General features: G+C 40.6%; 1 protein-coding gene and 1 pseudogene across 1 annotated transcript; one reads left to right on the top strand and one right to left on the bottom strand.

Annotated features, from left to right (window-relative positions):
- Positions 1 to 945: 945 nt before the first annotated feature.
- On the top strand, positions 946 to 3,173 carry LOC125315557 (annotated as a pseudogene).
- A 707-nt stretch (positions 3,174 to 3,880) lies between these two features.
- On the bottom strand, positions 3,881 to 12,368 carry LOC115756443 (alpha carbonic anhydrase 7-like). Its single transcript, XM_048280770.1, has 10 exons — positions 12,252 to 12,368; positions 9,868 to 9,898; positions 8,435 to 8,501; positions 6,566 to 6,663; positions 4,992 to 5,209; positions 4,703 to 4,809; positions 4,480 to 4,582; positions 4,224 to 4,388; positions 4,071 to 4,124; positions 3,881 to 3,979 (listed from the first exon to the last, which is right to left on the bottom strand). The coding sequence occupies exons 1-10, from the start codon at positions 12,366 to 12,368 to the stop codon at positions 3,881 to 3,883; spliced, it is 1,059 nt and encodes a 352-aa protein (XP_048136727.1).
- Positions 12,369 to 13,172: the final 804 nt, after the last annotated feature.

Here is a 13,172-nt window from a genome sequence, read left to right as displayed (position 1 = left end):
GGAGTAAAATTAATAAAAATAATTTTTAAAGAAATTTAAAAAGTTCAAAAGTGAATTAGAAATTTTTCGGCTGCCGATAATAATTTTTCATAGAATATTTTGTATTAATAATGTTTTAGAAGTAGAAATTTTCAACTGCTACCAAACAAATTTCTCTCATCAGAATTAATAAAAAAATCAACTTCTGATTCTAAGGAGAAGCGGAAAAATCAACTTCTGATTAGAAGTTAATTTACGATGCAGAAGTGTTATCATGCGCACCCTAGGTCGGTTTCAACTTCGGCCGGAGTTAAGGTGGTGTTGTGTGGAATATCTACCTTCTTGCTTTCCTAGCAATAGGATGAATGAGTGACACTCCGACCAAAAAGTAATTGTTGCGCGGAATCAAGCGATCGAACAATAAATAGACAAAACAAGAAAATAAATCGAACATTATACATGGTTCGATCGTAGAAACCAACGTCTACGGGGAGAGCAAGAATGAATTTCACTATAGATCAAGTGATACACGGAGATTACAAACCCAACTCGAGTTACTCAAACACTCTCGGTATTTCTCAAGCCCCAATTATATCCAAGAACGCACACAGTATTTAGCCCCAAATTCCTAACGAAATAATCTCTCAATCTCGCAAAGGAATTACACAAATCTAACCTCAAGGTTTAATCGGTTTTGACACTTGTATTCTTGATACAATTCTGCGAATAAAACCCATGATGAAAACCCTTGCCAAGCACTCAATCATAAACCGGCGCTTCAAGACTTTGTGCGTTCAACATCCCCCGACTCTTGGGATTAAACGTGAAGCTTAAAAAGCCAAAAAAAATATATATATATATTATTATTATTATTACATTTCCTTTTTTTTTTTTCGAATGTACGTTCATAGTTATACAACGCTACATCGATAATCAAAAAATAAAATATAAGCAACATCGCGCTACATGTCCAATAACGTACTATATATAGACTGTTAACTTCTTGGACCCCTCAATCAGAAGAGAATCCACATCCAATATCTCAAAAATTCGGTCAACGAAAGTGCAAAGTCCAAGATTCTTTTTTTTATTTTTTTTATTTTCCTTTTTCTTGGCTGGCGCATGTTGGCTTTCCTTATCCGACTTCTGCTACAAGTTAATTTGCTTTCTGACTAAAGTCAGACTCCAAGATACGAAGTCCAATATGGACTTTGCTAATTCACTCCACATCCGAATTAGCCCAAAAAATTTCAAACAAACTTTATCCAATCTTGATCGCATCTTCAACTGCAGAAATAATATCCGTAATCTTTAAGATAACTTTCACGATCAAGATATATTTATTTTCGAAATCCGGATTTTCGCTTTCGCGCTCAAACTCAAGACATATTTTAACAGTAACTTCTCGAGGTAAAGGTAAATTTCTGCTCAAGAAGTACTTCTAAAGTAAAAATCATTTGATAATATAACTTTCGAAGCAGAAATTCATTTAGTAAAATTTATACTTCTGATGTGAATTTTTATTTTTGAAGTTGTTTTTTCTTAATTTGAGAATTTAAAAAAAAAATACTTCCCAATTCAAGAAGCACTTTATGAACCAAAAATAATAATCAAGAAATACTTCTCATCACACCTTCTTTTCGTTATGCTTTCATCCTCTTTTCGACCACGCCCGTCTCTGCCGACTTCTACCTCCAGCTACCACCGCCGCCTACCGCTTCCCATCCCCTACCATCGACCACTGCCGTTGTCCACCTCCATCGGTCGCCACCCACGAAAGCCAGGTCCGAGCTTGTCGTGCCCCTGAAATGCGCTTGTCCTGGTAATCTTTCCCTAAGCAATGGGACAGTACAGTCCCTGGTGACATACGCCATTATGGAAGGAGACAACATTAAGTTGCGCAGAAATTTGGCGTTCTCGCTAGTGACATTTGGGCAGCTAAGCATCTAGACTACAGGTCAACAGTTTATACAAACACCACGATTGTTGTCCCTTTAACAAAAGAACCGTCTCTCCCTTTCACATCACCATATTCGCCGCCTCCCTCTCCAGGTTTTCTTCCTACGGTTCCGGTGGAGAATGCGACAGATAGTGGGCAACTCAGGAACTTGTATATTGCAGGGTCCGTGGTTGGCCTGTCATTAGCACTTGTAGCGTTGATTGCTTGTGGTCTGTACTTGAAAGCCTTGAAGAGATGGAAAGGCCAGAAATTGCAGTCTTTCAACACAAGAAGCTCACAGTTCTCGTATTTGTCCACGCTAAGCTCTCTAAGGTCGCCCCAAACGGGTAGAAGCTCCGGGACGTCCTGTTTGTCCCCAGATCTTCTCATCGGGATCAAATACTCATTGAACCAATACAGCATCGTGGAGCTCAGGAAGGCGACCAGGAATTTTAGTGAAGACACCAGGATAGACAGATGAGTCTACAAGGGGTTGATTGATACTGTCGAAGTGATGATCAAAGGAAGCAACCTCAAAGAGACCCATCAGGTCATCGACGTGCACTCCAAGATCAACCACATCAATATCTTGACTTTGCTCGGCATCTGTTACGACGAAACAAGTGATGATTCTCAGTCATACCTACTCTTTGAGTACTTGAGCAATGGAAGCTTAAGGGACTGCTTGTCTTGGCAGGGAAACACTCTCCGTTGGCACCGCCGGACCCAAATCGCTTTTGACGTTGCAACAGGACTTCATTATCTACATCACTGCATATTTGCTTCTTATCTTCACATGAATGTGAATAGTAGGAACATTTTCATCGTGTCCAACTGGAGAGCGAAGTTAGGGAACATAGCCCCGACTACTCCTATTGCCTCCTCGAAAGGAAACGATGGCGACACTTCGATAAGTTTCAATGGATGGATCGCACCGGAGCACATGCTACACAGATCGGTCTCTGAGAAAGTGGATGTTTTCGCTTTCGGAGTGATCTTGCTAGAGCTGATTTTGGGTCCAGAGGACATCGACGGCAAACAGTTGAAAGAGTCCATCAGGTTTTTAGCAGGGGGAGGGAACGAAGGCAGGTGTTTCGAGCAACTGAGGGGCTTCATGGATCTGTGTCTGAAGGACGATTATTCGCTCGCTGAGGCCTTGTGTTTAGCAGATTTGGCCAAGGCTTGTGTGGAAGATGACCCCCTGCATAGGCCGTCCATGGACGATGTGATGAAAGTGCTTGTGAGGATGGTCTGATCGTAGACAGCGTGCATACTCCGATCTTAAAGTCCAGGTGCTGTAAGTGCTTGCGAGGACGATATATTCATTAGTAAGTTTAACTGTAAGTGCTGTATAAATTGTCAATTGAGAGATAAAGTACAATATTAGAGACTTGACTAAGGTTAAGTAGTTAAGCACCATATCCACGTTCAATTTCTGTTCTTCGCGAAACGCAGTTAGTTTTCTGATGTTTCGCGATTCCATTGATGTTTCATTCAAGTACTTGCACTGTTCTGTCTATCAAAGGTTATGTACATGTACAGGTTATTTGTCTAAACCTGCCTTGTAGAAGTTAAATTGTTTATGCCGTATTACGATCAGAACTATTGAGAACACATAACCGGTGATTTAGTGTGGATCTTCTTTAGTATGCTACCAAATTTTAATCCTTGATTAACTCTTTCTCGCTCCATCATTGCAGTAGAAGCCTACAGGTTCTTTTTTTGTCTCTAGAGCATATAACTGTCATGAAATCAGAGTGATAATCCGGATCATGGTAACTGGGGGTAATGATAAACCGAGAAACCTATGAGCATCCGCTAGGGGAACAAGATCTCCGGTCACTCTCATATATGATTAAGAATCCATTAACCAACTTCTGCAACTATTTTATTCTTGGTCAATTACATCATGCTGTCACTGAAGCTCTGCATCGTCCACTAGTGAGGGCGGAAACAGCGAAATCACGGATTCTCGCATTCTAATTTGCTGTCGGTTGGACTAAATAGCTGCACTGGCCGCCTGTTCGTGGGTTGCAATGGCCTGGCGTTGAATTCAGAGTCCTGCAAAAGCAATAAATAAATCGTTGCTTCCACAAGAATTCAGCCTTGTTGATTATATTTGGAAAGTTAGATAAAGACAGAAGAAACTCACGTCGCGAACAGCTTCACGCAGTAACTTCACTTGCTCTCTTGAAACAGTTCTCACCTGATGACACAACAAAACAGAAGAAAATGTTATGAATATGTTTAAATATTTCCACCCCAAGAACCGAAATCTCAAGTAAAAGAAAATGAAACTGCAAACCTCTTGAACAACGGTCCAGGTAACATTTTCAGTGCAGGGAGGCACCGTAAGAGAGCCCTCGTATCTGTAGTACTTGCATCCAATCTTTATGCGGTTCGGGTTCACAATACCGACTGCTCTCTGGACTTCATGCGTACCAGCGATCCATTCTATATATTTCGTCAGCTACATATTAAGAGATTACGGTAAGAGTTTGTTTTATGTTTGAACGTGAAACCAAGTACTGAATTCGACAACAAGAAGATCCCGAGCCTACTGATGACAGGAAAGTATCGGGTTGGCCCAACTTGTACATGACTCCTACCACAGCAGCTTCGCCTTTGGGGCTTTCGTGAACCATGTGTAGCTCAAGATCGAACCTGTGAATTGAGTTAGTGAGAAAAAAGTTTGTACTTTTCTCAGTTATGCGATCATGGGTGTCTTTGATCTTGGTAAAGGAATAGTGGCCAATTAGTGGAAGAAAGAAGAGAAGAGACCACCTTCTGCCATTAACGGCATGCTCGGAGGGCGAGTGCCAATGGCATTGCTTCAGCAAATACTGGGTTCCGTTCACATAAATGGATCCTGCAACTCCTTCCCACCTCAACTGCATAAACTCACAGAACAAGCCATGCTCATGGTCCCATCCATGAAACTTGTCTTTTGAAGAATGTCACCATAACATTAACATTTTATGGTTGCAGATCAAAAAAGGCTTCGAAGCCTTTCTTGCTCTTTGATCAAACTCAAAACAGAAATGGAACATGGTGACAGTGAGCCTAGTCCTACCATGATGTCATGTCCCCTGTTCTTAAGCGTGGCATTGGAGGCTTCATAGCTCCTGTTCAGTCTTCCCAAATGGGCCACCACTTGAACGTTCTCGCTCGTGAGATCGATTGGCGACTGCATCGATCCGTTGCTGCACGTCCTCCATTCCTCCCTGATGTCTCCCCACCTAGCCGGACCGCTCTTGCTCCGCGGATCGTAGTTGAATTCGCTCGCGTCCTCTGCAAACATCAAAGAGACCAAATGTAACTAAAACCCGCATTACGCTACACAAGTCATAAAACTGAGGAAAAATCCAAAAAAGAGCATGAAGTCCTCTTGTTTTCTCAAATAAGGGCCCCAAATGATCTCTGTTTCAAATAAGAGCACGAAGTGCCCTCATTTTCTCAAATAAGGGCCTGAAGTGAATATTGTTTCAAATAAGGGCTTGAAGTGACCATAAATGGCATTTTCGTCTTTTTATTTATTTGATTTTTTAAAATTTTTTTTTTATCTGTTTTACACTTTTTTTTCCCTTCACTCTCTCTCTCTTTCCTGATGCGACCAGGCCCTCCCCTACTCTTTCTTTTCTTTCTTCTCTCTCTGTCTTCGTCTTCTCCTTCTCCTTCCTTCTGTTGCTCACGACCGCCCCTCCATCTACAGATGCCAGCCAGCCGTCCACCTCAACCCACCTATAGCCGCGCCGCTCGACCGTCGGTCTAAGCCTCTCGCCGCCGCTGCCACCGTTCCAAGCCCCTGCACCCGAGGCCGAGAGACCCACGAACCCACGATCTCGGTGAGGTCCGACCCCTATCTCCTTCTCTGCTCACCGCCACCAACCACCCACTCAACCACCGACTCCACCTCGCGCCACCAGCCATCTGTTCAATCGCCGGCCCGCCTTTTTCTCGCCACCAGATCCGAGCCCGAGAAGCTCGGATCTGCACCCGACCCAGTACCTTGAGCCGTCGCGCCACCGGAGGACCCCGCGGCCGCCCTCTTCGAGACTCGACACCACCCTCAGCCTTCGTAGTCGCGACCCACTGCTGCCCCGAGGCCATGCCGTTGCTTAGGTGACCCCTGCCCGGTCCCGGGCGACGACCCGTGGCCCCTGATCCGGGCGGGGGCCGCCAATCCCACACAGATCCGGGAGAGGGCCCGACCCTCTCTCGGTGACCCTCGCTTTTGGCTAGTGACGCCGGCCTTCGCCGCCCTCGCCGACCCCCCATAAGCAATGCGCCGGCGGCCACACAGGCGTGAGGGGCAGCCCTCCCGCCTGTGCGGTTTTTTTTTTCTTTTTTTTTAATTATAAATAAAAAAAGGAAAAAAAAAGAGAGGAAAATTAACAAAAAAAATTAAAATGTGAAATGACGAAAGTGCCCTTTAGGCCAAACTTTTTTTGAAATACTGCGGCCACTTCGGACCCTTAATTGAAACAGACCATGTCACTTTGGATCTTTATTTGTAACAGAGTTCACTTAGGGCCTTAATTTAAAAAAACAAGAGGACATCAGACCCTTTTCTGGATTTTTCCCTAAAACTGAGCAAGAGTTGAAGCCTAAGTAAGTTTCCGTCCGCTTTTGCAGGCCGACACCCACCAACTTCTTCTGATGCTGCGAGACCAGCATGAAGAGCAAGAACGAGGGAGATAGCGCAAAGCACCAAAAGTTTCATCTTTTCTCTTCTTTTTGTAATGCTGCGTGTCCTCCGATGCGGGAGAGATGCTTCTTTATATAGGACTCAAAAGGGTGAAATGGAGAACTTGTCACAGTGTCAGGGGACGAATTCCATTAAAAAAAAAAACCGACTTTAGATCTAATCCCATTTTCATCTCAATCTTTGTTGGTCTCAAAAAGCCTTCGACTTAGGTCTAGTCCCACTCTGTCCCAAACTTTTTTTTTTGTCTAAAAAAAAATTGGACATTAGATCCAATCCCAAAACTCCCCTTGATTTTTTTTTTTGCCCAACTTGACGTGGAATTTTCACTTGGATAAAATATCCACATTAGCAAACTAATGAAGAGATAGGTACGGACGGACGCGGCATTTTTGCATGGATAACAAATACATTCCGATAAAAATTATTGAAATTCTCCAAAATGAAACCGTTCTACGATATGAAATCCAGGGACAACTAACAATGATCTTTGGACAAAAGGCTAATGGGGAGAAATTTGATACTAGCGCAAAAATTGGTGATTTTCCTCTTGGACAGAAAAAAAAAAGTTAGGGGTAGATTCGAGATTAGACTTAAAGTTTGGAGTTTTTTCTGAGATAAAAAAGGTTCCGGATAGATTTGGAACTGGACCTAAAGTTGAATAATTTTTTTTTTAGCCAAAAAATTTTGGGATAAAGTTGAGACTGAACCAAAAGTTGGGGGGCTGTTAGGAAATTTCGCCTGGTGGATGGAGTGCTTGAACATATGACGTTGAGAGGACTTGTCGGTCAACATTTCGTCACCGTGAAGATAATTAAAAGGAGGAGAAAAAGAGAATGCATTTGAGGTTGCTTCTTGTTCTTCTTGTGCTTTTTTTTTTTTTCCTATTGCCTCTTCTTGAACGTACTGGGGATGAGTCCATCTGATCAATAACGCCTCTTCTTGAACGTACTGAATACGAAAGTTCTTATTCTAACCCACCACGGGCATGGCGGGTTTGGTGAGCTTTGAGCTCTTTGGCCTTAAGGCGTAAGCTGGTCGAAGGTTCAAAACCCTCCCAACGCGTTTCTCGGACTTAAGTGGGGGGCCCTTGCTGGTGGGCTGCGGGGCTAGCCTCCCTCCGGGTATAGTCGCCGTCGGAAAGGGTCTTCGCCGCCCTTTGGGTGGTGGTGAGTTGCCCCGATTACGACCGGCGGATCCCGGATTACCAAAAAAAAAAAAAAAAAAGTTCTTATTCTAATTTAATTGGAACTTGTTTCTTTCTTGTCATTTTTGGCTCGATTATTTTATAGGGATTGATGCAGAATGCGAACAATGATGAAACAATCCATGCACTGTTAAGCGATAATCCAGGTCGATTCTATGTGAATCTCGTCAAATTCAATGGTGCATACTCGATTTCTACATTTATTGAATTCTCTGTCGAGTTATAGAAGTGTGAAGCAATCCGGCCTAATAGAGTTACGACTTGGAGAAACAAACGACTCAATAGAAACTAGAGAGTTCATAGTTAAAGCCCGTCAGCAAACAAGATCGACTCGACTTCAATAAAAGATTTCATTCTTCTCGCTTGGGACATCTTGCTTTTTTCTTCTTACAAGCATCTAATACGCACAAGTTGTGCAGAATTTGTGGCAAAAATCGGGTCGTGTTTAACAGCACACAATTTCATCAGACCCATCTCAGAATTCTTAATCTGAATTTCAGTTTCAACATGGACATGAAATCTAACATGTGATGTGGCTCGGGGCAGCGTGGGTCATTTTGGAATCAGCAGTAAAGACTTAAAAAAAATTTCCCAGATTTCTTACCCAAAAGCAACAGGTCTGAACATGTAAATAGGCCAAAGATGAGACTCGTTGAACTGCGGGTCAAATGCTGCGTTCAACAGGCAACCAAAGTCAAAGAAAGGACTTCGAGTAAGTCGACTTTGTGCCAGACAAAGAAAAGGATATCACTTTCCACGGCCTACATTTTTTTTTCAATCATACGGAAAATGCAAATGTAGGGCCGCTCAGTTTGGAGGAAATTATCCACAAAATACTTAATTTATTGTAATTATGCCGATTCAGTTTTAAATGTGCCTGGATATTTACCCAACTACAGCGTATTCATTCTCTCAAAATGGACTTCACTAACAAGAATAATTTACTTTTCGACCAAAAAAATAAAAAAACCGACCGATAGTCCCGGTCCCCAAATTTTCAGGACCACGGACCGGTGGTCGAGTCTGGTCCCAGCCCAGTGGGACTGCTAGTATTAGCTACTTATTAAGATCTAACTTTTTAAATACAATATGCTTCAATTGCATGTTAATTTACAATCTATATCCCCGGTTGAATAAAAAAAACAAGTTGGAATATCATCATCTTGCTATGGAAAATGACATCACGTTAATGCTCTAGAAGTAAGACTTCTAAATGGAAAAATATGAAGGATCTTGAAAACAATGTAACTGCGTTACTACATGTCGTTTTGGCACAATAAAAGAAGATGAAAATATTGAAGTAAGTATAGGTAGTACAACATAGTTAGCCTAATACAGGAAATGCAAAAAGAAAGCCATTTTTCACAAGTCATTATGAACATGGAAAACAAAAACCTCAATCAATCACAAACAAATAAAAAGTATAGAAGAGAGAAACACTAGGTGGCACGAAGTTCACCAGATTTACATAATGGAAACCGGAAAAGAATATCAAGATTATGGCATGATTCCTCCAACTAACTGATGGAGGCTGAACTACAGTAGTTAAGACATGTTTAAGGTCGATGAAGCTTTACTTTCGGCCACGATGATCAGCTTGATTATTGCACTTCATTGACCTTCCTACTTTGCCTCACTAGTTGCTAAGTTTCTTTCCTTCCTTGCCTGCATGTGACTACCTGTCCGCAAAGAATAGGAGCACGACAAGAAAAATATCCGTTTACAAAAAATAATCTAGCCAAGCCCAACTATAAAAAGATCCTATAGCAAAAAAAAAAAATGTGAATACATAGAGAAGTGACAGATGTATGGGCCATTCCAATGTAGGACCATACTACAAAAACAAAAAAAAGTACATTATAAGTCTTAAAATCTCACCATATATATATTCCTTTCACTTCAGCTTGTAGATGATATCCCGATAAGCTTCAAGTGAGCATCCTCCACATCTAGCAAAAATAAGATATTAAATAAAGCATTCGCACATTACGTATATGAAAAAAATAACAAGATACAAAATATATATCAATGACTTACCACACTCAAACTTTTCTGCATTCATGATGCACTGTTCAACATTAATTGGATTGTTAACCACTTGCAACCAATCTTGAGTGCAAATTAAAGCTTCTGCCACTCTAGGTGTCAAAGAACTTCGAAAGCTATCAAGCACGTGACCAGATGTGCTGAAAGTCGACTCCGAAGCAACGGTTGTTATAGGAATAGCCAAAATATCCCGAGCCATCAAAGAAAGGATTAATTCGATGAACATATTAATTTGAGCGCTACTATGTATACTAGGTGTTTACTCATAGGCATTTACTAAATATGGGGGAAAGTTATCCAATCAGTTATATATATTGTAAGGATACCAATTCAGTCGTAAATTTTGCTAGTTTGGTCCTTGTTACATGGAACCAAGCGATCGATCAATAAATAGACAGAACAAGAAAATAAATCGGACACCAGATATATGTGGTTCGATCGTAGAGACCTACGTCCACGAAGAGAGCAGCAATGAATTTTACTGTAGATCAAACAATACACGGAGATTACAAACTAGACTCGAGTCACTCAAACACTCTTAGTGTTTTCCAAGCCCCAATTACATCTAATAACGTACATAATATTTAGCCCTCAATTCCTCACGAAATAATCTTAAAGAAATATTTATTTTAGTCTCGCCACTGCAATGAGGTAGTCTTGTAGAGATGATCCTTGTTAATAATATCTATTATACAAATTTTAGGGCTGGTCATCCTGCACTGTACTATCGGTATCCACATAAGAGATTTTCGATCAAAATTAGTCGAAAGGACTAAATTGACAAATCGTTTAAAGATTTACGATTAAATTAGGCAAAATAAAAGTTTTAGAATTGAATTGGTACAAATAAATAGGTTTAGGAGTTTTTTTTGGGTAATTTTCCCCCGTAATCATGCTTTTGATTGTAACTACAGCATATTCATTCTTCACCCACCCAAAATGGATTTCACTTATTTCTTCTGTTCAAATTGGTCGAACGAGATTAATTTCTTTGATAGTCGTGTGAAATATTTGGATCTCTCATTCGGCCTATTAGTAAAACTCGTCTATCGTGCCACCCACCAGAAGATTTTCATCCACACGTCACGTTGCACGGCAATAACACGTGGAGAAGAAGCGAAAGGTTTTAGCATTTAAACGTAAAAGTCGATTGAAATGCAAATGATACGAGCCCTTCGCTGCAAATGATACGAGCACTTCATAAATTCGCACGCTCATGTAGATGAACTCATGGCAAAAGGATGAATTGCCCCGTGGGAAGAGAGGACCTCGAGGAGGAGGTTGAATTTAACGACTAGATTCGATGCGCGAAAGAACAGAATTCGTTGTAGCATTGTTATGTTTGTTTATGGCAGTGCTGTAGCGTGGTAACAGTTTTGCACTTTTGCCTATTTAATTCTAAATTTTTTAATTTTGTCAATTGAATGCTAAATATTTTCACTTTTTGCCAATTGAATCCATCCGGCCAACAACCATCGCAGGCCACAATTGTAAAATGACAAAGAAAAGGCAAAAACTAAAATATTCAAAAAATATTAAAGTATTATTAAAAGTTGTCCAAGACAACAGCAACCATGTCATGTATGATGGCCGGCATCTACGTAAGTAATTTATAACCAAATTTATTCGGATGGACTCAATTGAAAAAACTTGAAAAAGTTTTGAATTCGACTGGTAAAATTAAAAGGTTTAGGAGTGAATTAGCAAAAGTGTAATAGATTGATAAATTTTTGGACAATTTTTTTGAATTTTTCTTCACACGAATGCTTCTAGGATCACAACATGTATACTTTGGCGTTGATGTAAACAGGGTGATAGATCGAGCTTACGTGAAGAAAAAGATTAGGCCGATGCCCCGCAATGTTTATTATCCCCCCTACTGTTTATTAAAGGCAAGTACTTAATTAACAATCACCGTTATTATTGTTAGGTCTCAATATGCACTTCATAGAAAAGACAACCGGCGTTACGTTAGCGTGAAGATAAAAATTTGTCTTCCTTCCATTACAACTGGTGGCCCACATACCATCGTTACTTTCAATAGTATCGGTGATTGTTATGCTAGCACCTCTTTATTAAAAGAAACCACAGGAGCTATTGATGAGGAAGTGTATCTTGTCACTTTTTAAATAAAAAAAATTATCAAAAAAGTCATAAATTTATTGCACATTCGCTAATTTAGTCGAAACAATTTAATTGTGCCATTGAGTCTTAAACATTTTTCTATTTTGCCAATTGACTCCATTAGGCTAGAAAATCGCTAACATTAATGTCGGCCGTTCTACATGGCACGATTGACGCTGACACAAACATTTTTTTAAATAATATTTTAGTCTTTTTTGAATTTTTTTTTATAATTTTTCCCTTTTTCTTACCTTTTTCTTTTGTTTCTGGGTGAGGGCATCGACGCCCCCATTAGTCAAAGCGAGGGCATGCAAGCCCTCGCCAGATCTGGGCCGGACGAGGGCTTGGCCGGCCTCTGGCAAGGGCATCGCGGCCCAAACTATGTCTAGTAGAGGGCTCGTGCTCCCTCACTTTGGCCGACAAGGGCCACCAAGCCTTGGCAAGGTCATAGAGAGGGCCACGACACGAGCCTTTGCCCTTGTCCAAAGCCAGCAAATGTCGTCGACCTTCACTATAAAACAAACAAAAAAACGTAAGGAGAAGGGGAAAAAAAGAAAAGAAAATTCTAAAAATATTAAAATATTATTAAAAATGTCCACGTCGGCGTTGGTCGAGCCACGTAAGATGTTCAGCGTCCACTTTAGCTATTTCTGGCCAAAATTGACCGGATTGACTTACTTGGCAAAACGTGAAAATGTTTAAGACTTGATTAGCTCAATTGAAATGTTTAAGATTGAATTGACAAAAAGTGCAATAGTTTTATGACTTTTTTTGTATTTTTTCCCTTTTTAAATGACTAGATGAAGTGTCTATGATTTTGTTAACGTACTTTCTTTATATCAACTGTGGCTAATATTTTGATCAAAACATTCCTTATGAAATATGGTTTTAGGCGTACAACAATGTTTGACTCCATTTGCCGCCGAGGCAAACAATTATATATTCGGTCATTCCCTCGAATTTAGTTCGAGTCCCGTGAGTTTAGTGGGGCATTTTATAGGTCCAGAGTATTATTATCTCTGAGAAGGGCTTCATCTGTCATAAAAATTATTTTAACTTATCTGAGAAGATCTTCATAGTCATGAAAAATATTTTAATGAAAATATGCCCATCATCATTGATGTTTTTTCACGGGGCCCATCACTCCTACCAAAAGACATTTGTGAAATCGT

The sequence above is a fragment of the Rhodamnia argentea genome, chromosome 6, assembly GCF_020921035.1.
Source record: "Rhodamnia argentea isolate NSW1041297 chromosome 6, ASM2092103v1, whole genome shotgun sequence".
In the NCBI taxonomy this organism is placed as follows: domain Eukaryota; kingdom Viridiplantae; phylum Streptophyta; class Magnoliopsida; order Myrtales; family Myrtaceae; genus Rhodamnia; species Rhodamnia argentea.
Note: the sequence above shows the minus strand (reverse complement) of the source record. Positions and strands in the feature narration are given on the sequence as shown.

What these genes read in the sequence shown, in the direction of transcription:
- LOC115756443 (XM_048280770.1), bottom strand. Translation starts at nt 12,368, where the DNA reads ATGCCCTTGCCAGAGGCCGGCCAAGCCCTCGTCCGGCCCAGATCTGGC. An exon ending in TGCAGAAAAGTTTGAGTGTG is followed by an intron (nt 8,502 to 9,867) that starts GTAAGTCATTGA and finishes TGTTGAACGCAG; the next exon opens with CATTTGACCCGCAGTTCAAC. An exon ending in TGCGTGAAGCTGTTCGCGAC is followed by an intron (nt 3,980 to 4,070) that starts GTGAGTTTCTTC and finishes TTGCTTTTGCAG; the next exon opens with GACTCTGAATTCAACGCCAG.